Source organism: Brassica oleracea, chromosome C6, assembly GCF_000695525.1.
Source record: "Brassica oleracea var. oleracea cultivar TO1000 chromosome C6, BOL, whole genome shotgun sequence".
NCBI lineage: Eukaryota > Viridiplantae > Streptophyta > Magnoliopsida > Brassicales > Brassicaceae > Brassica > Brassica oleracea.
Window position 1 is genome coordinate 19,458,733 of NC_027753.1, and position 23,323 is coordinate 19,482,055.

A 23,323-nucleotide genomic window follows, 5' to 3' on the forward strand; every position below is an offset into this window, starting at 1 on the left:
GTTGGATCTAGGCTTCCTTGGAGGATTGGGCTTATGGGGCCAACTGATATGCTTGCTTCTAATGAGGATATGCTCGAGCTTGAGAAAGCTTCATCCTTTCTTTAGAAACCACCGTGGCCTCACGAGATCTCGAGAGCTCACCAAATTTTTAGCGTTTGTATGAACCGAGATCGATGAGCACATATCTAAGATTTTCCCAAGTGAAATGCTTTGAAGATAGTTTTCCTTGAAACCTCACTCCTAGCGCCAACTTTTTGATCCAAAAATGGTGTTTATGCTGGTAGTATTTGTTGAATCAATACAATAAAAGAATCTAAGAATAAGAATTAGATTCTTGAGGCTTAGGATAAATCTTTAGATGAAATCAAATAGGAAAAAAAATATAAAAGAGATTTCATTAATTGAAGGTTCATTACAAAGATGCAAAGTGAACGTTAGAATACAAAATATCTATGAAAATATGTTCTTAAAGTCTAAGAAGAGGAGAAGATCCTCTCTCATAAGGATGTAGCTCCTTATTTCTAGAAACATGAAGCTTAGGGCTTCCTAGCAATATGAGTCTAGTTCAATGTCTAACGGGCCTTGAGGAGGATGTAAATCCATCTCCAACAATACAGTAGAGGTGAAAAAACATACTTGGTTTATGTTCTTATGAAAAAGTGTGGGACTTTACCGAATGATTGAGGTGTCGTTATCTATACCAGGGACGCTGCAAGTGTTGGGTTCAGATAATAGACAGAAGTTAAAGGAGACAATTGTATATATGGTAGACAACAAAAAAAATGACTACTTTAATATATGGGGAAGATGGTTTCTCTGTTCTAACTCAAACCTGTATGCAACTTTTGACACAAGAAAATATTTAACAAAAACTTAACTAACATAAACAAATATTGTTATACAATATCAACTTTTGATAAAAAATCATCTGAGTGTACATCCCATCCCCTAGACTATATTTGCAAAGTGATTTTGCCATATGTCCTCTCTGTAATCAATTTAACAAAACAAATATGACATAGCTACTAAAATTGATGACATAGCTTCTAGAAAAATATGACATGTATAATTTCATTTAATGTTGATTTATATTTTTGGCAAACTTATTAGAATATTGTAGTAATTCATATATTACATTCAATATTGATATTTCTTTTTGATAAACTTTTTTTAAATATGGTAATAGCTCATACATCATCTATAAAATAAATATATTCATATATACCATTTCAAATTTCAAAATATTATTATTTTATGTAATTATACAATTTGTATTACTAAATCTTTCAAAAATTTCTACAATTTTTTAAAAATTTAAATATCTAATCGTAAGATCATTAGTTTCTTCTATATCTACAAATTTTATAAATATTATTTAGGCTAAATTTTTGATAATTATACAATTTTATATCACATTAGTTTTATACCAATTGATTTAATATATATCAAATCTATATTAAATATTAGTAAGAAAATAGTAAAATCTATAATCTATAATATTTAATAAAATTTAGTTTTAAATAGAAGTTAGATTAAAAAAATTTCTTGTTGCACAAGGTGCAGGAAAACACATAATATAGCTTTGAAACACATTAGAGCAAATTATTATTCTTTTTTTGGAACTTCCATTAGAGCAAATTTTGCGAAGTCTAGTGTCCTATTCATAACTAGTTAAGTGAATTTTGGGTTAAATTCTTAAGGACAATTCTCCTAAATAGATTATTTTCAAGTTTTGATCACAAAAATAAACCAGAAGGAGGAAAATGACCAAAATATTTTATTTAATAGGTAAAAGGACCCTAATACCCTATATATATAAAAAATAAAAAATAAAAATTTAAAAAATTAAAAAAATTAAAAAAAAAATAATTTTTATAGTTTTAGAATATATGTTTTCAAATTCGAACTTTTTTATTATTTTTATTATTTTTTTCGAATTTGTTTTTTATTTTTTTTTCAAATTTTCTTTTTGTAATTCGAAAATACTTTTTGAAACTATTTTTAAAATTTTTATTTTCAAATTTTTGGTATTTTTTTTTATTTTATAAAATTTCAAATCTCAATCTCAAATTTCCACCTTTTAACTCTAAACCCTAAGATTTGGATTAGTTAACCCTATGAGTATAAATATATATTTACCTCTTTAATAAAACATTTTGGTTATTTTAATTTTTAGAGTCTATATTTGTTACAGAAACTTTTTAGTGCTATCCTATGATATTTCTCAATTCTTAAAGCACTTAACCAAATTGATATTGGAATCTGCTGATGTGATTCGAAACAGTTCAAACTATGGTGGCTTCGAAATTTCATTTAATATATTTGTGCTTTAATTTCCCCTTAAACTATATGTAGGATTAGCTTCCATTTATGTATTTTAGATTCTGTTTAGTATTATGACCAAAAAATTAAAATTAATGAAGGGTTTAGAACTTCCAGTAAATACATTAATTTCCATTCCCCCTTCTTTGTGTTAAAATTTGTCAAAAAGTGGTCCTTTTCATTTTTTTAAACTTCACTACTTCCATTTATTGATCAACTAGTGGTGTGTCCGCGCTTCGCGCGGAATGTAACGTATTGTTATTTGAATATGTTGTGTAGATATGCTAAGTCTTTGTCTTGGTAAATCTCTAAGTGTAGTGGCCATAGTTTTATTATTTGAGAAGTGGTGTGAGTTTCTTTTTCGAAGTTCTCGGGCTTTGTGTTTTTATTATTTGAGAATACATTCTGCTATTGAATCCGGAGAAATTTTATTTTAATTTTTATGGTTGTTTATATTTTTTGATGATTCACACCTTTTCTAATATTATTTGCTTAGAATTATTTTGGTATAAAAATTTAAATAGATAATTTAGGTGTTAATATGGTATTTAAAACAATTTTGTGCCCGTAAAATCAAATTTTCCATAGTGTATTAGGAAGAAAATATTCATCTAAATGTGATGATATTTTTTTATTTTACTTTCTCTCAGTGCATTTATTTAGGAAGTTTGAAACATAAGAAAAATGTGATCTTCCCATAATCAATCTAATATTTATTTTTTACATAAGAGTATTTTGTAAGCTTTTGTATTAACGGTTTTTAATTTTATTTATTTCAAGTTATTTTGTTGCAATAAATTAATTAAATGGTTTATCTAAAGTATGTGTGTAATGAAATTTTATAAACATAAATCCAAATTATTTTCTAGTGACATCTTAGAAAGGAAATGTTTATATTCGTAATCTAGCTAAATTAGATCAAAGTCTAGTTCTTAGAGTTCTTGTTCTAACTTTGGTACCAATAGTTCAGATATTAGAATATGTGTTCTGCTTTCCCCTAGATGCAGAAGATAACTTCTAGATTAAGGAGAATTAGTTTTAGAAAATTTATAACAATTTTTTTAATTCTTCGAAAATATATTCTGACCAATCAAATATTAATGTTTTGTTTTTTATTTTATTGTAAAAGTTCAGAAATGTATTTATTTATAATATTTTATAATTTAGTAAAGGGTAAAATGAACAAAAAGGGTAAATAATAGAAAAGGTGTGTTGAGACAAATGATTAGTTAACAAATTTCTCAAAGTTATTTGAAGATCAGATTTGTCATCTTGAAGCAAACCAAATTTCCATAGCTTCTACATATTGATTGCCTCTTATCCTAGCAGAGATGAAATTTTGTACCAGACCATTTTGTCAATGTTTTGTATTACACAAGATGCAGGAATTGAAGTCATTACGTTCCTCTTCCGTCATACTAAGTGAATTGTTGCTTGGAATACATACTGAATGATAAACTGACTGACTTGATCCCAATAATTTCAACCAGAATATCTAATCTCCGTTTCTACTGTTGTGTACTTGAACCAAAAAGCTTTAAAGTAAGATTTTTCCATACCTTCTCCAAAAACTTAGTGAAAATAAAGATGGTCAGGGTCTCTAAAGGATATAAGTGGTGAATGCTCCTGAGTTCCACTTCCTTATATGATCTCCTGTGGAAAACCTGTCATGGATTGCAATCCAAGAAAGAAGAGAGAATTTAGGGGTTGCGTGCAAGAACCATACCCCCTTATACCAAAGCTTAGTTGGTGACCTCTCTTTCCATTGAGCAAATCTTTTTTCTCGCAACATGTGAATCTCTTGCTCAATTAAAATTCAGCTTTTTCACTCGATGCCTTCTTCTCCTATGATTCTGAATAACCCATTCAACAGTTGAATTAATTAATTTCTCAGATCAATGCAAACTCTAATCATCAGATGAGTTGCATATTGAAGACAACTTTTTTAACCCCACTGTTAGAACAATATAAGATGTCTGTTCCATTAACTATATTTATGAACAGAACAAACTTTTCTGCTTGCACTGAGTAATTATCTATCTGCAATATACTAAAAGGTCTGTTTTTAATTGTCCAGACATATGAAGGTACTGGACCCAGCTATTGTGAGCACGTTCATGGTGGTTTTGTGTGCTCTTCCGTGCCGGTGACATAGATTTTCCTAGTATACTGCAATTCGTTTTGAAGACTTGTAAGATCCACAAATGAGTGAATATAATTAAAAAAATTTCTTATAGAAGTGAAATTAAAACCCACATAGTGGTGCATCTAAAACTTTAGTAGATTCTTATATATCTCCTTATAAACTATATTAGTCACTCCCCCTGCATCTCATGTATGAGGAGAGGACATGGATGGCCGAAATTACCTTCTGGTCGAAGAGGACATGTCTACCCCATGAGCTTTCCAAAACCTCAACAATCGGACTTTGACGGTGTTCGATACAATATCCGGCTTTCAAATAGGCGATCAAAATGGGGAGGTCGACATAGTTGGTGATTGATTCTCTTAGTATAGTGTTCGATAAGGAGCAATGATGTGTACCTACAATGCAGACTCTCTTATTTATAGGTCTAGATTGGCTAACATGGAGGAACAAGGGGATGTCTTAAATGCGGAGTAGTAGAGGTGGTATATCAATGGCGTTAATGAGAAGGTAATTAGATAGACTGAATGCACCTCGAGACCGTTACGGATTTGACTAACCAGAGGTAGTAGGATGAACATCAAACGTTACTGAAACTAATCCTTCATCAAACAGGGAGGTGAGAGACGATGATTGCTCCCCTGTATGTGGGTTTTTATTAAGATATATAGAATTTAGGTCCATTCGAAAATTAAAGTAGTGAGCCCAACTAATTTGAAACCCAATACGTAAACAAATTATCAGAAGTCGTAGACGTAGAGTGGTTTAGACATTCTGAGGTGGCAGCTTTTGCCACGTTCTTGACGACGTGGAGGCCTAAAAGGAGATAATATTCTACTTTATTATTATAGATAGATAGATAACTATGTTACATGTACAACTATCTCTAATTTATTCCACAACTAAAATTTAAAGAGAGACACAAATTCTTCGTAACCAATATTACTGTGATCTTTAAAAAAAAGATAACGACAAATGAAATCAACATTGTGATCTTATCTAAGTGATCTAACCAATATTGGTGCAAGTGTTTGATGATAAATCTGTGGCCATGATTAGTAACTTTGCGGAACTGTGGAATGGCGTTTTTAACGTGATTCTGTAAATTTTTTGCCAATCAACAAAAATTGTGAAACGAAAAAAAATGCGAAAACGCAAGTTTTCTGTGACAAAATACCATTTTAAAATTGTAAAGAAATAGCAATAAACTTTTTAAAATAGTTATGTTGTAAATAAAATTATATTATAATTTATTTTATAATATTATAGAATGTCAATATATTTTTAAAACATATTGAAAAATAAGCTAATATTTATAGTAAAAAGTAAAGTATTTTTAATAAACATATGAAAAATAAGCTAAATAGTTATAACTCAAACCTTAATTATGATTTTAACTTTATAAGTCTAACTTCTTTTTTTTTGACAAAACATCTAGCTCATGTACAAATCTATTTATGAACTTTGGGATCTTTTCCCCACCCGTTCGCTAATTTTATCTCTTATTAGTTATTACTAATTACTAATTAGAAATCACAAAACATGTACTAATTACAAATCACAAAACATTTTATTTAACAGATTTTTGTCGTCAGACAACATTTTTATTTAAGGGAAATTGCACCGTATAGCGCTCAAACATTTAATAATTAACTCAATGTCCATTTACCCTAGCTTTTCACTGTTTTCCTTGTATTTTCTGTAATATTGCAGTATTACCCCTCTTCGAAACTGGGAAAACCTGCTGCATTAAAAAATTAAAGTAATCACACATTTTCAGTAAAAAGGTAGCCGTGTCTCTTTTAGAATCACACCCATGTATACAGTTACTTTTCATCGGTAAAAGTTGAATAGTTTCACAAACGAGAATCGCTCCGTCTTTTCTCCGTCTTCACTTCTGTCGTTAGTTATCTGGACAGAAGACGTTTGCGAAGCCGGTTTGTTTGTTTCCTTACCGAAACCTGTTCTCCAAATCTATAGAAGAGACGCTAAAGTCAAAGGCCAGTGAGATTGTCGTCTCCCTCCGCGATTCGCCGTCAAAGCCCAAGTTCCAACCGCTTTACCCTATTGCCAGTTCATATTTGGGTTTTACCTTCGTTGAATCCTAATTTCTTTGATTCATTTTGCTGTTTACCTTGTCACGTTGTAAGCATGTCGTCGGAATTTGCCACTGGTTGGGTTGTATGTTTTTGTCTTCATGTAAAATGGATGTAGTTACTGTATTTGCACGGTTTTGTTTCATCCCCATGTTGCTTACTATGGTTTCTTGCTATGTCTTATCTCGCTTCTGGATTTGGAGTCTATTGGGTTTGGATGTCTCGTTTGTTACTAATATTTTTTTATTCACACTTGACTATTCCATTTGGTTTATTTTCCATTCTATTTATTGATACTATGTTACTTATAGCTTATCATGTGTAGTCTTAGACTGTGTAAACGGAATCGAATTCTCCTAGTTTCAGAACTAACACAGTATAAAATCTACATTATCAATGTTGTGTTACGCATGCTTGTATACTATATAATCTATATGTAAATAGTCAGCAAACTATTCTACCAACAAAGATCGTATTGCCTATTCCATATTTTTGACCCACATAGTACTATTTCATGCTATGTAGTCATGTACCTTAGCATGCCTATATCCATAAAAAATAGGTGTTTCCTAATGTTAATTATATGTTATCTCATATCCAGTGTTTTGTTAGTTGGAAAAATATTTTAAATAGGTTTCAGTTCACTTGTGAATAATTGTTTTGTTCTTTTGCAGGGGTACAATGGACGAATTAGACCTGGCAGAATGTTTGAGTCTGGATTTGAGCCATCAGGGTGAAGAATCAACATCGACGAAGACGAAGAAGATGATGAAATCTAGGAATTGACGAAGTCAAAACGAATATGAAATTGCAAAATCACGGTTGGTAAAGACGAGGAAGGAGATACTTACATATTTATGTACATATTTGTGGGTTACCATACTATTTAAGATATAGTCTACTTTGTTCACATATTTCTATACTATATGAAATAAAAAAGTCTATCGTGCTCTTCAAATTCAACAGTTCTCATATTTGTAATGAAAATGTTAGGAATACCAAAAAAATATAGGAATGCTACTTCCTCTCCTCTTCAAGCTTGCCATCCATAGTCTACTCGTTTTTTCTAACTGTTGCAGTGTAATATTTGTTTATTTCTATTCCATTTGATGAACATAGAATATAAATGCTATTCTACAATATATTAGCATGAGTTATGCTTTGTTGTTTTGTTATTTATATGAATCTTGGTTTATGATCAAAACTAAATATTTACAAATTAGATTTTAGCATTTACTTAACAACACCAATACAAGCTTCACACAAATTCATATTATTCTATTTATAATGATTATTTTCACATTTTAAAAGTAGATTATCAAAATGAATGGGCTATATTGTATAATCTAATATTACATAATATAGTTTAAGATTACATAATATTATGTAATATTTTATGGTTTTGATATTTGGGCTTAGGGTTTAGTGATTAGGGTTTAGTATTTGGAAGATGGAGGTTGAGGTTTGGGACTACTTTAACTTCTTACATGTAACCATAGATCTTTCATAATTTCTTCATTTTGTACTATACTATTTATTGTGTTATATTCTATTTGGGTTTATGGTTGATATTTGGGTTTAAGGTTTATATTTGGATCTAGGATTTAGTGATTATGATTTATGGTTTAGTATCTACGGGTTGGAGGTAAGCTTGTTTAGACTTTATTATATATGAGTTGAGATGAGGTTGGTATCCTAATGGTTATAATCTTATAACATTTTGGCCACATAGAATAAAACACTCTGTACTTATTTATTTGGTCACTAAACGTGTGACTTAAATAGTTTCTCCTTCTTTCATGTGTAAATATGTTTGTGGCAAATAAGTATGTGATGTGAGCTTTTGTTACATGATTGATTGTAAATAATAATGATTCATTTATGTCCATAACTAAAAACGTAAATTTTCGTTAGTTTCTTTTCTCACCGGTAACTTGCACCCAAAAAAGGTATAACCGGAGGAAATCTGACCTAATTGTTACCGACTCAATTACGTCAAAATCATTGCCATCCTCTTTATTATTCTTCACATTTTAGCCATTTCGCAAATCAACCCTTTATTTAATTCAACTTTATCACATGATATTACTCTTCTACGTGGGCACATAACCCAAGAAGAATTATGAAACCCGCTCCGATTCAGAAGGGAGATAGATGGGGAAGATGAAGAATCAAACACAAACACCAATTAAAAAACTTTATTTTCCGTCTTCTCTCCCTCTGTAACAGAAACAGAGTCTCTGTTTCTAACATTTTTCCTCTGTTTTTTTCCCGGGAAACATAATGAAAGTTTCCCTCTTCTTTTTCCCGGAAGGAGAGATAATTGTGAATAGGTAGCTGCACCCACCTTAAGTTTCGTGTCGAGGTCGAAGAAGATTACATATTTATCATAAAAATTCTTGGGCTTTTTTTTCTTAATGATATACCTTCTTCTGGGTTTTGAGAATCATCACTTATCTTCTCTGTTTCGGCTTTGCAGAAACTTTTCTCGCAATTCGTTAACGGCAAAGTTGTTAAAGGTTCCTCCTTTGATTAGATTCACAAATTAGGGCTTTTGGGAACGTACTTAGCTTGTCTATATATGTCTAGCCATGGATTCTGAACAGAGTTTTCCATCAAGAGACGTTGGGAAATGCTGCGACTTTGTTTGTGATTATTCCCTTGGGGCATGTACTAGAACGGTGAAAAGAAAGTTCAACGAAGAAGGGAACCTTATGTTGTTGTTGTCACGAGGCTCTTCTGATTCATCTTCAACCGCAAGGTTACTAGTTGAGAACGAATGTGCTGCTCTACTTGAGGATCTTTCTAGCCAGAGGAAGATAGTGAAAGATCTTCACTTGGAGCTTGAAGAGGGGAGAAACCCTGCTGCTTCAGCAGCCAACGAGACAATGTCCATGATACTTAGGCTGCAGAGAGAGAAGGCTTGAGATACTGATGGAAGCTCGGCAATTCAAAGGGTTTGCTGAGGAGAAGATGACGCATGACCAAGAAAAGCTCAAGGTTCTGGAGGAGTTGTTGTATGAGAAAGAGCAAGCTATTGAGGCCTTGTCTTATGAGGTTGAAGCTTACAAGGATAGGCTGCTGAGCTGTGGGATAACTGAAGCAGAGATGCATGATCAGGTTCTCGGTTTTGGTAGAGACTCTAGCACGGTTGGTATAGATGTTTACCCGTGTGAATACACTTTGAAATGTAGTGTGGATGATGAGAATCCGAGCGGACCAGATGGTAATGTTGAGGTTGTGGAGAAGGTGATGGTTGGTCAGTCTCCATATTATGATCCAAACTCTCCTTTAGAAGCTGCTAAAGATATAAAGGGGACAGACTCTCCTATGTCTTGTAGTAGTGATAGAGTTTATACTATTGACTCGGTTCACGTGGGAGTCTCTGAAGTTAAGATTGACGACGAGCCTAGTAAGATTAGCAAGGGAGAGTTGAACGGTGATCACTGGCATTCGCCTAGATACCAAGAATCGGTGGTCATGACTTAGCATGGAGTTAACGAGCAAGATATTGAGAAGCTTTACACAAGGCTTCAAGCACTTGAGGCTGACAGGGAGTCATTGAGACATACCATTGTATCTATGCGAACAGACAAAGCTCAGTTGGTGTTACTGAAAGAGATAGCACAACATCTATCAAAGGAAACTGTCACAACAAAGAGGCGACACCCGGTTAGCAAAATGCCATCTTTCAAAGCATTCTGTGTAGTAACGGTCTTCAAGGTAAAAACAATCATAATCTCTCATATGTAAACGGTCACAGCATGAAAATTGGTATCTGAGTTTCCCCCCCATTCTTGTGTGTGTCTTAGTGGATTGTGTCTTTTGTTTCTTGGAGAAGGAAAGCCAAGCAAAACAAGTAAGAAGATTAGCCTGTTAAAACACTTGCTTTATTTTTTTGGTTTTACTGCCTTCTGATGAATGCAGTTGAATGCAGGTATGTGTACAATTTGTCAGCAAATAATATGGGGATGCTAATGATTCTAGGCGAGGGATCTCGAACTAGGAGATGGAGTTGTTTAACTAGTTCACATGTCTAGATATCCATTCTTTTCTCTCTCTTTTGGCATAGTTAGTTAGTGCAAATTGAATGTATTTTTCTTTATTGCAAGACATCCAGTCAAATACATGTATGGATGGTTCAGATTCTTGTTGAATATATTAATCCAAAGTTGATCATTTTCCTCTTTGTTTTTGGATCATACTTCTTCTCAAGGAAAGATCATAACATAAGTCTTCAGACAAAAAAACTCATCTCCTATTTATGAAAAGAGAGGATTCAAGGTATATACAGATCACGAGGGAGACAGTGTAAGAGTTGTTCCAATACTTCAAGCTCTTTAGATGGCCTGATCTAAACTGAGGGCAGACGCATCATAGTTTGTTTCTCCTGTATTTCTGGTGAAACAATGGTGCACAAACCTGGCCAAGGTTGTGATTTTGTATCTCTGAGCCTAAGATCATTTGCAATGGTGTTTCATTTTCCATTTTTTATTTTATTTTGAAACAAATTTTGCTCTACGGTGCTTCATTTCTTACTTCAAATTTGAAGCTATATATTTATAAATTTGTCTTTACCTTTTACTTATATTTATCTTTTGCCAAAATAAATTATAATGTTACTATGACCCATATAATTTTAAAGATATTATTTTCATCTACATGAATTGTTTATATCAAAAATCATGAAAATATTCATTTCTAAAAGAAGTTATTTCAGTTAAAAAGAATCAAAGATAAATAAACTTATTTTTTTGTTTCAAATTACTTTTGTTAATCACTTATAAAAAAATACATATATGATGATTCTTTTATAAAATATGAAGTTCATCGTTTGTTTATTTATGTTATATAATAGTTTTATGATTATATGATCTAATATATATGACTGCCTCTTAGAGCACCTTTAATGGCAAAGAACCTACATCAAGTTCTTAATGATAAAGCATTAATATTTTGATAATAATTTTATTTTTTATTTAATTTTTGTATTTTGTACCAAAATTTATTCAATTAAAAGATGATAGCTGTACTTAGAGTTTTTAAAGGAGCTCTATGAAATTGGCCTACAGGATATTCTTCTAGCACTCTTTATTGTTTTTTTAATTTTTTAATTTTTTTAATTAGTTTATAACTCCTCTACATCCTGCCGATGGAGTAGGCATTAGGTTCCACTACCAATGGAATGTAACTCATATTCTATTTCTACATACACGGATCTATGGTCATCTTCCTGCATATCTTCTTCTTCAACAACGAATAAGTGTTTCTCCTCCAATGATGATGTCTTAAAGGCTATAGCATACAAACGACCATCGTTTGGAATCCATTCAAAAACATCCCCAAACTTCGAATAATGTCCATCATAGTCAAAGTGTATGTTTGTAGAAGAATAACCTATTGTTTGTTGTATAAAAAAAATTTAAAACCATTAAAGTCAAACCTAGTTATATAGTTATATCATTAAAGTTATACTAAGTTATACCTAGTTATACAATTATGCTACTAAAGTTATACTAAGTTAGTTATACCTTGTTACACATTTTTGTTAGTAAAGTTTCACCTAGTTACATATTTTTGGCATTAAATATTGACCTAGTTACACATATTTACGGTTCAACTAATACCGAGTTATACAAAGTTATAACACTCTAATCTAACCAAGTTTTACCATTTAATTTATACCCTAGTTATACTAGGTTTTCAAGCTGTTTCGCCTCTTCAATTCAAATAAGAATTAACTTTGATTTCCGACATTCTTTATGATCATATCAGTTGTTGATTATCCAATTTCCTAATAGACAAACAATCCACACTTTTCAATCCTTCATTGTGAACACAAATATGAACTATTCTATCTGATATCACAACTACAAATCTTGTAAATCGTGTATGGTTGATTCAAAACATGAGGTTTTACGACGATTTAAGATACAGACCAAGCAAATGCTTTACCTGAAGTTGATTTGAGCTGTGTTGGAGATCAATTTCTCAATGATTCAGCATCCAAGCGAGGAAAGCAAGCTTATTTGATTTGAGCGCAATTTGCGGAAACCCGACGGAGGAGAGAGATGAGAGACGGAGAAGAGAGAATGAGTTAGAGAGAGAAAGATTTTGATTGGTCATATAGAGAGGGACGCTTTCGACATTAACCATATATACGAAGCGTACGAGAATATAAAAGAGTGTGAAAATTAGTAAGAGTATGACAAAATATTTTTTTGCCTCATTAAGATCATCCGAGATTATTCCATGTATGGAGAAGAAAATACAATTTCAACATTGTTTTTAATTTATGGAGACGATACCCCCACTTTCTTAATATTTTAATTTTAAGCCCTTATTCTTTTCACTTTTAAGATTGAACTTTTGAAAGTTACTAAACCAACATTTTCATTCTTTTTCTTTGCTAAGAATGTAAATGTCCTTTCTAAAAATGAAGATAAAGTGTAACAATAAATGTTTTAACTATTTGTAAAACCTAAACAATTAATTGCACAATAAGAAAAACGTGGGAGCAAACAACAATCGGTAATCCATAACAAAATAGCTATAAAAAATCCGAAAAAAAAGTCTCAAGCTGAGGCGGGCACTTGCAAAGCAAAATGGAAATTTGTTTTATCCGGTTACAAAAACGAAGAAACATTCCACTTGGGATCAAGACGAGAGTCGATGGAAAATTGCCCTCAAAAGTCAAAACCTATACCACGATGTTCAGCCCATAGACACTAAAATTCGGACCTAACACCAACAAAAATTAACAGAGCTTAATAGTAGGAACTCTCTGACAGAGCCGAACCACATCACCACCCTAAAACCACTAACCAGTAAAGTTTAGTAGCATGAGCTCAAGTGCTCAACCATAACTCCAAGCCGCATGGTCACTAACTAAGGCGTTTTTTTTTTGTCAACTATTTCTTTCAGTCAAATAACATAAAACACAAAGTTTTCAACAATCATACATTCAAGGCTCGTCTTTGCCAAAGAAACAACCTGAACATAATCAATACAAGGAATGAAGCTAAAACATAGAGGATTGAAGAAAGTAGCAAGGCTTCTACAGTCATGGAGAACACCTGCGATCTCGTTCAAAACAGACCCTCAGCTCAGGGTAGATATGAAGACTTGAGAGTCTGAGAATATATGAAACCTAAGGAGGCTTAATTCCTTAGCCTTGAGAAGAACTGAGCAAAGCATCAAAGCTCCAACCATGAGTGAAGATCCCACCAACGCTAGAGAAACATCCTTTGCATCTTGACAGTTCCAGACAATTTCACAAAGGAGAGACATTAAAGTCTCAAGGGCCATCATGGCCAAGAGGTTAGTATCAAAGATTGCTGAAAAAAGAGCTAGTGAGGTCATAGTTTCTGCATCTGAGATAACCATCTTCAACACAATGTCCCCTGTAACAACGCCACTCAAACCAACGAGAAGGTTTTTCTTTCCCATAAGCCACAATGGAAAGGGGGACAAACTCATGCTCATCAATCCTAATCTCCATAAAGCTGAACCGTGATGAAACAATGCTAACATGATACTAGTCCGAAGAACATCCTCATAGCGAGGTAGCAGAGTGCTAACTGGGAGTTCATCATCCTCTTACAGAGGTAAACTGGATCTCATCCTAAGAGTTAAAGAGAGAGTAACATCCTCACACTGAGGTAAATAGAGTTTCAACAGGCAGACATCACAATGAACTTTCCTCAAAAACGATTTGTTCCAAAGAGGTACATAGACAATACCTTCACAAGGCTTGTTGGAGAGGTACGATAGTCTAAGGGAAACAGCACTACCAATGGAATTAATCGCTATATCTGAAAGAGGAGACTTGAAATCCCAAGCTTGGGTAAGTGTTCCGAGAGAGACGCTATGGAAGTCGCTAGAGAACGAGTCTAAAGGCCGAAGACGGTGAACAAGGACGAAGAACGAGTCTGGAGAATCTGGTGGTTCAGGTGGGATGATAGAAGTGAGAGTTTCAAACGCTACCGAAAGAAGCTTAGATGGTGGGGGATCAGGAGGAAGTCGGCACCGCGACGGAGAAGGAGCCTTCACCATCAACACCATGGAGGAGGTGGACAGATTCTTCAGAAAAAAGAGGTCTTGGCGTCAGATCTGGAACGGCGGAGATAACTAAGGCGTTTAATAGTATGATTGTATGAACGTAAATGATCTTTTTTGTTTTCACTTAACAATTTGTGATAATCGGTTCTTAGACGATGATTTCATAATTTTAACTCTGGAAACTCTAATAATAGATAGCTTTAACGAATACATTATTAAATGTAAATGAATTAATCTTTTTAAACTGATTTAGGTCTCGAGAAAATGAATAATCTTCGGATGAATCGTTTTATTAATAGGTTGTACTTGTACCATCAACTTATGTGGTCTTCTTCGCTACTAAGATGTTTTAGATTTTTTTTTAGTTCCACAAAGATACATTTTCTATATTGTTAAGTTATTTTTTTATACTTTTGAGGAATATTAATTAAGAATATTTGAATTGATTAAATTTCATTGGTGGAAAGTTATTGGAAAGTGTATAATAAAGTAAAAAATAAATTAAATTATAAATATTTATTAAATTCTTAATAGGCGTGCATACTCTAGAAAATCTTAATCTAGGAACAGAGGGAGTATGTTATTTTCTCCTCCAACTGTACCTATATTTCAGCAGTCAAAAGCAAATCTTTATTGTGCCAGTTTAATATATATTTTCCAACACGAAGATTTTTTTTTTCTTTTTAATGAGAATTTTATTAATTCATCCCAAAAGGGCGTCGTTACAAGCGTTTAAATTCGAGCAAAAGTCGGTACAACAATGATATTAGCAGATCTAACTATGCAAGATTTATTAATAGGATTCATGCAAGATTTTTCGGACAGGAAGATCTTGCATGTAACGAAGGAAACTTTTACTATTTATGAAGCTCTAGAATCCAGCTAAATTGTTACAAATACACGTGCTACAACGAGGCAGTCACGTGACAAAGCAGAGCCTAGATAGTGAGGATGGTGGATCCATGTGTTACCACATCATGGGCACATGAGGCCATGACTGAGATATCAAATAAGGTGACTAAATTGTGTATGCATGTATGTCTTATCAGATTTAATTTGTTCAAACCTAGTAAAAGATGTATAGACAGATGCTAGATGGATAAGAACTGAAACATTATGTATGTAATACACATGTAAGAATATATTTTTTTGCCAACAAGATATATTGTGCAGGCTTTAATGATTTAATATTCTCTACATTGATCCAAAGAAAATAATGAGAATACATTGATCACACTGATACAAATGAAGAACCTACATATGTTGCTCACATACTATATTAAAAGATCAAGAATCATTTCTCGCAACTGTATCATTCGTTTAGCCATCATGTATATCGATATATGTGATGTTTAATAGTAGTAAATAATTATTCTGAGAAAAAAAAAACCACAAATAGTTTTTATGAACATTAAAAATCACAAATATTTACTACAAGAGTCAAATTATAACCAAAATACTACGTTTCTACAACTTATGATTATTAAACTTAAGTTAATAATGCAACAATATACATTTTAATTATCTATATGCATGTAAATCAAATATATAAGTGATTAAATGTTAGTTTTGATACATTTATTTGAAATGAAAATTGCAGTACTACTTATAATGAGTCAAATATGTCATTATTTTATATTGTTTGAGTAATCTAGCTTACGTTATAAGGTTTAGGATAAAATGACAAAATACCTGATGCGATGAGTGGAAATAGGTTTCGTAAAGGAAGCTTGAGGAAATCCGATTGCCCGAGACTGATGATAAGACAAGGATAGAAAGTGTAGAGAGGCATCATCGGACTTGTCCCAACCATTACTCGTCCTCCACCATACATGTGATGGTGGTTGTATAATATTGCGGTTGTGGCTGAGGCTGTGCATAGTATCCATTCATATAGGTTCCTCCAATGTACCCAACTTTCTGATCATTAAACCATCACACACAAATTTGTTTCATGAGTATGGAAGATCATAGTGCAAGCATATCAGTTTTATTAATTTAGAAATCATGAGACTTACTTGATTGAAGGTCATGTTCGGGGGTCGGGGCAACGTAAGAGGACGGGTGCCTATAATTTAATATCAAACCGACTAATTATATATATTTATTGATTTTAAGTACATTTTAAATTGAAGAAGATCAGACCGTAGAAATTAAAAATAGTTTACCCATATATAGAAAGGAACGGCCTGATGGTGGTGTTGATGTTGCGGGTGTGTGAATCCCGCAGGGTAGTACCATTGAGCTTGATTATTCCCCACATGTCCTGGCGTGGACCTACTCACATTCTTTGATCCTTCACATGTCAAAACATCATATTGATCTGGTGAAGTTATAAGATTGGTCTTGAAAAATTAGATGGTTTCTAAAAATTTCAAATGGCATCAATTAATGGTGTTTTAGTTCCATTTACTCGATATTCAATCCTTGGAAGGTCTCTTATGCTGAGTTTGGATGTACATCCTGCCTACAAATTGTTTGCTGCCAAAACATTAACTAATGATTTGATTTATTTTTTATACCAAAATTGTACATGAAAACCTTATATAGCATTAGAGATCATATACACATGCACCATACTACCCATAACGTACGATTCCTTTAACATTACCTGCATAGAAAATTTCATTTTTTTTTGAACCACAAGCATAGAAAATTTCATATATGACGTTCTAACCAATGTAATTTATGTGTGTATAACTTTTTCCTTTTCGTTATATGTTTTACGTGTATATAATTAAGTTATATATTTTCACTGCTATTTTGATCATTGATCAGTCTAGACGTTTTAAAATGACTACTTTTCCAGATGTTACGAGACTGAATTTTTGCATATGCGATATAATTATACAAAAAATTTTTTGATATAAAATAAACTTAGATGAACCTTTCTTGAGGAGAGGCCATGGTGGGCGATCTACGAAGGCTGCCACTAAGAGAGGCAAGATTGCAGCTGGCACGTCGGCCATTGATGACCGGAGTCGAGTCTTCGCAAGCCCTCTTTGCGGCTTCCGCATCTTTGAAAGTCACCTACAAAATAAAAACATAATATTAAATATTTGAGAAACAAGGAAAACAAAGTTTGATAAATTAAGAAGAAAAGAACAAATAAAGAGTGAAGAGGAACATACAAAGCCGTAGCCTGTGGAACGGTGAGTGAATTTGTCGAAGATGATGACGACCTTCAAGATATCACCGTACTTGATGAAATGATCATGCATTGCTTCTTTATGAGTGTCCCAAGCCAATCCTCCTACGAACACTTTGGTCAGTATGACAACATTGATGGGTGAGGCCCAATTTATGTGTTGGCATCATTATTTTTATGTAATGAGATGAATTTGTGTTTAGAGTATGTAACAAAAATAATTGGTTGTATTCGATCTAGAATTTAGAATTGGAAATTGATTTATTCTTCAATTAATTAATTTTTGTTAAATCATTCTAGAAAATCATTTAGATCTTATTTTTTTTTAAATTCCACCAAAATACTTTAAAAGACAAATTAAAATATTTTCAATAACATAAGATTTCTAGAAACACTTTAAAACTCACAAAATAAAATATTTTCAATAACATTAGATTTCAAAATACATTGTGAATTAACAAGTTTAATAACTAGATTTTTTGAGTGACTTTTCTAAAATTCACATTTAAAAAGCGGACTTTTCATTTAATACAAATCAGTTCAACATATCAAATGAATGCAACCATTGTGTGTCTTTCTTTGTCTTAGCTTTAGTTGTGGAATATGTTGGGCATTTCCTCACTTGTCAGTCATTCACCTTACGATTTAAGGACTTCCGGAATCGGCAAAACGAACAGGCAGATTTAAATAAAAGAAGCTAATTATAGAATTTAAAGATGGCCAATCATTTAGCTTCTCATAAATAGCAAGCAATTTTTAACCATCAAAATTAAAAAGTTTATATCCAAAACGAAATAAAACAGCACTAAAAAGAAAAGAAAGAACATAACAAAATAAATAAACAAAACTTCCTTTGCAACTGATCTTTCAATAACACTTTCGGTTCTCTGTTTCGCTGAGGCGGAATCAGAGAATCGCTTCAAGTTAAGCATTCGAGGCACAAGAAGTTTTGTTATAGCGAATCGTTTACGGAGAAGAAGCATTTCAAGTGGTAAATAAAATAATTCCTGGTGATTTTTAATATTTTTTTATAATTTGAATTGTTTTATGAAATGCAAAACTAAGAACAAGTTTTTCTAGAAAAATGGAAATGTCTCGAACAGACGGAAGAATGGAAGGTTGGCTTTACACCATCCGACATAACCGGTTTGGTCTTCAATTCTCTCGTAAACGATATTTTCTTCTTCTTGACAACAACCTTAAAAGCTTTAGATCAGTACCATCAGATCACAATGAGGTTTGTATTTCTTTTTTTCATTTCCTCATTTTGTTTATGTGTTATGTTCAACAACCTCATTTAGTATATTGAGAGATTTACGTGTAGATTCAAGATATTGACATGAACAAGTGATGTGGAATAAACGGATGAACATGGGATATCTTCATGTTCTTATTGTTTTTCTTTTTCTGTATAGGAGCCTGACAGAAGAGCATCCCTAGACTGTTGTATTAGGGTTACTGATAATGGAAGAGAGAGTTTCCATAGAAAGGTACCAAGTTTTGGATACTGATAGTAATAAAGCTGCAAATCTCTAATTTTTACACTTTATAAGTATTTTTTGTCATGTGTTGTTTCAGATCCTATTCATATTTACACTTTACAACACTTCAAATCATTTGGATCAATTGAAGGTTTGTTTGGAAGGTTATTTTCTGTATATATCATGTTTTTTATGCTTCTTTTTGTTAACTTTTAACTCTGAACAGCTGGGAGCAAGTAGTCCTGAAGAAGCAGCCAAATGGATCAGATCATTACAAGATGCTTCACAAAAGGTTCTTTAATTTTTATTACATTATATACATTGTAAGATTGAGACTAAAAGAGTTTATTTATATTTTCAGGGGTTTCCTTTTCCGGATTGTGAATTTGTATCTCATGCTCAGAAAGGACTTGTGAAGCTTGATCTATCCAAGAGGACACGCCGCAAAGTTTCAGTAGATTGGACAAATTACTCATCACTGAATGTTGAAACAATAGCACCTGATGTCATTGCTCCTTCTCCATGGAAAATTTTTGGATGCCAAAACGGTAAGAAAATACAATTATCTTTTGTAACTGACTTGTGACTCAAGAAACCGTTGGCCTTGCCGATCTTTTGAGTTTTCAGGTTTACGCCTTTTTAAAGAAGCTAAAGACTGGGATTCACGAGGAAAGGTAAAGTTTATTTTGTTCATTACTGCAGTTTTGAATCATAATTGGTTTTCTTAACTTTAGTTTCTTTTACTGAAACCTCTTGCAGCATTGGGATGATCACCCTGCAGTAATGGCAGTTGGAGTCATTGATGGTACTTCAGAAGATATCTTCAATACACTAATGTCTCTTGATCCTTTAAGATCAGAGTAAGCTCTATAACTTTGTTCTGTGAGGTTAACCAACCACAATGGTCTAGTACTATACATGCCGTACTTTCTATGTAGGTTTAGAGATTAATCTGGTTTTTGACTTGGGGTTTACATGACTTTCTTGTAGATGGGACTTTTGTTTCTACAAAGGCAGTGTGGTGGAGCATCTTGATGGACACACAGATATAATCAATGTCCAGTTATACAGTGATTGGTTGCCCTGGGGTATGAATCGAAGAGACTTATTGCTGAGACGCTACTGGAGAAGGGAAGAAGATGGAACCTATGGTTAGATAAAATTCTTGAGATTTTCAATCCTTTGAGTCTCCAGGTTTATAAACTTCTTAACATTGAATATCACAGTGATACTTTGCCACTCTGTTTATCACAAGAAGTGCCCACCAAGGCGGGGTTATGTTCGTGCTTGTGTCAAAAGTAAAGTTTATTACCTCACATTCTAATATGGTTTTGCGTTAAAAGTTAAAAGTTGACTTCATAATCCTTTATTTATGCGTTTTGCATTCTGAACGTAGGTGGTGGCTACGTGGTGGCTCCGGTAAGCAAAGGGAAACAATCACTAGTAAAGCATATGGTAGCCATTGATTGGAGAAGCTGGAACTTATACATGAGGCCGTCTTCTTCAAGATCCATAACCATCCGTGTGGTTGAGAGACTTGCTGCGTTACGTGAAATGTTCAAAGCGAAACAAGGACATGGCTTCGCTGAATTCGTCTCAGGGGAGTTCTTAGAAACCAAATCCTGCTTGTCCAAGGTCAACATTAGACCCCTTATAACAGAAGCCAAAAGGGTTGATCTAGAGCTTGTGAAGGCTGATGAAATGGAGAAACCTTCTTCAGCACGCCACAGTTTGATGGACTTGAATAATGTTTCTGATGAATTTTTCGACGTTCCTGAGCCCTCCGAGTTCGATAGCTTAATTGATAACTCTCCCTTTTCACAAGGACACTCTCAGGTAAATCACTTCTAGTTGTTTTGCTTGTTGGTCAAGGTAAATCTGAAAGTTGTATGTGTTTCAGCTCAAGATACCATCACCAGCTGGTATTGTCAAGAAACTTCAAGATTTAGCCAATAATAAGAAAGGCTATATGGATTTACAAGAGGTCGGTATGGATGATAAGAGCACATTCTTCTATGGAGCCACTCTTCAGAAAGACCCAAATCTTACTATGCCTTGTAGTTGGGCTACGGCAGATCCATCTACATTCTTAATTCGTGGAGAAAATTATTTAAAAGACCGACAAAAGGTTACACTGTTTTCTAGATACACAAATATGTTTGTGTTCTTGAAATTTTGTTAAACGTAAGTCAACACATATGATAATGATGCTGCTGGTACTACTTAAACTATAGGTGAAGGCAAATGAGACATTGATGCAAATGATTGGAGCAGACTGGATAAGTTCTAATAAGCGAGAAGATGATCTTGGTGGACGTCTAGGCGGTCTAGTTCAGGAATATGCAGCCAAAGGCGGTCCAGAGTTTTTCTTCATTGTAAACATGCAGGTAACTTTGAGATAAGCTTCTATTATTCTAAAGATTCATTGATTTTATTCATAGTTAAGAGACACTAATTGATATCAAATGTATATAAATCAGGTCCCTGGTTCAGCTATGTACAGTCTAGCATTGTACTATATGCTGAAAACTCCATTAGAAGAGCATCCTTTGATAGAGAGTTTTGTCAATGGTGATGACGCTTATCGCAATTCGCGCTTTAAACTCATCCCTCATATCTCCAAAGGTTCATGGATTGTGAAACAAAGTGTTGGCAAGAAGGCTTGCTTGGTGGGTCAGGCACTTGAAGTTCGTTACACCCGAGGAAAGAATTACTTGGAGGTAAAAGATAAAATCTAAATTTATGTTAGATGTTATCTCTGCTAACAAAATCATAATGTTTTTGAGCTTGGTTTCTTTCTCAGCTTGATGTTGATGTTGGGTCTTCAACTGTTGCAAGAGGTGTAACCAATCTTGTTCTTGGGTATCTTACCAACTTGGTTATAGAAATGGCTTTTCTGATACAGGTAAAGCAAAGCTAATCATGCCCTTAAATTTGTTGAATTGTAAGATTTTGCATTATGGTAATAATTTTTGATGTTTTAACACGTATTATGCAGGCAAATACAGAAAATGAACTACCAGAACTGCTACTAGGGACTTGTCGGCTCAATTATCTCGATGTTTCAAAATCTGTACAGGAAAGATGAGACATCCCGAAGAATAAACAATAACGCAGGAGCAAGGGATGTATCGATTTTTTGTTACTTTGTAAAAGCTGTGTTTTTTTTTTTTTGAGAAAGGGCCTACTGTGTTTCTTTTACCATTCTTTATTACGTCAACTCGTTTATACAGTCAAACTAAGGTCTAGAAAGAAAGAACGAACCTAGTCTGTTTCTCTGTGTTATCTGTCGAACATTGGATTAATAAACTTGTTGAAAAGAATAAGATCCCATTTGACCAAAAAAAAAACATAAAAAGAATAAGATCCCACAATAGCGCCACAGTTCAGTGTTTTGCAATATAAAAACTCAGGAAAGAGTTACTTGCGCAACAATCAACAGCTCCTCTTCTCTCACAAGAAACTCTAAATCCTTACTAATTTGCATTCAATCACAAGCAACAAAGACAATTGATAAGTGTTCCTATACCGTTTAATCTAGCTAGAATTGGTCTCTACTAAAACTTCGATGTGTCAAATCAAAATAGATTATGCCATTTCAATTAAAATATTAAAAAGGAATTTAAACTAATGAAAGACGGATTTATATGCATGAACTACGATATTTTAACAATTAATGTAAGGCAGATTAAATAGATGAACTACAATGTTTTTTACTTAACATGTTTACCAAAAAACGACAATTTTTTAACTCTCACAAATTTGTTACTATAATTATATAAAAATATTAAAAACAAAAAATCAATATATATACATATATTATTATTAGTGTCAAACAGATTAACTTTACATCATTGCAATTTTTACAATATTTTTATTAAAATAAATATATCATAAAATTATTTAACAGTTATAGCCCCATGCAATAGCAAAGGTTATAACCTAATTTATTACTTACTAAAAATATATTGTTTAATAAATTAATTTAGCTTGTTCTAAGATTGTTGATTCGTTTGAATCATAAATGTCAACGTAAAGAGTGGAAACACATATTCATTTATTTCTCAGT

General features: G+C 33.0%; 1 protein-coding gene and 2 pseudogenes across 1 annotated transcript; 2 read left to right on the forward strand and 1 right to left on the reverse strand.

Moving 5' to 3' along the window:
* The first annotated feature begins 8,659 nt into the window (after positions 1–8,659).
* Positions 8,660–10,694, forward strand: LOC106298214 (annotated as a pseudogene).
* Positions 10,695–16,295: 5,601 nt separating this feature from the next.
* Positions 16,296–17,846, reverse strand: LOC106297673 (annotated as a pseudogene).
* A 744-nt stretch (positions 17,847–18,590) lies between these two features.
* On the forward strand, positions 18,591–22,578 carry LOC106298838 (protein ENHANCED DISEASE RESISTANCE 2-like). Its single transcript, XM_013734974.1, has 16 exons — positions 18,591–18,764; positions 18,854–19,010; positions 19,189–19,263; positions 19,352–19,405; positions 19,481–19,546; positions 19,616–19,802; positions 19,882–19,928; positions 20,014–20,114; positions 20,245–20,405; positions 20,481–20,552; positions 20,651–21,090; positions 21,155–21,382; positions 21,489–21,641; positions 21,735–21,974; positions 22,058–22,159; positions 22,253–22,578. Exons 2-16 carry the CDS (start codon positions 18,858–18,860, stop codon positions 22,340–22,342), a joined length of 2,169 nt encoding a protein of 722 aa, XP_013590428.1. The 5' UTR covers positions 18,591–18,764; positions 18,854–18,857; the 3' UTR covers positions 22,343–22,578.
* Positions 22,579–23,323: the final 745 nt, after the last annotated feature.

Bases quoted from the DNA above. Each gene is read 5' to 3' on its own strand.
- LOC106298838 (XM_013734974.1), top strand. From the start codon at position 18,858: ATGGAAATGTCTCGAACAGACGGAAGAATGGAAGGTTGGCTTTACACC. The intron at 21,091-21,154 runs GTAAATCACTTC...TATGTGTTTCAG, and splicing joins TTTCACAAGGACACTCTCAG to CTCAAGATACCATCACCAGC. The intron at 22,160-22,252 runs GTAAAGCAAAGC...CGTATTATGCAG, and splicing joins AAATGGCTTTTCTGATACAG to GCAAATACAGAAAATGAACT.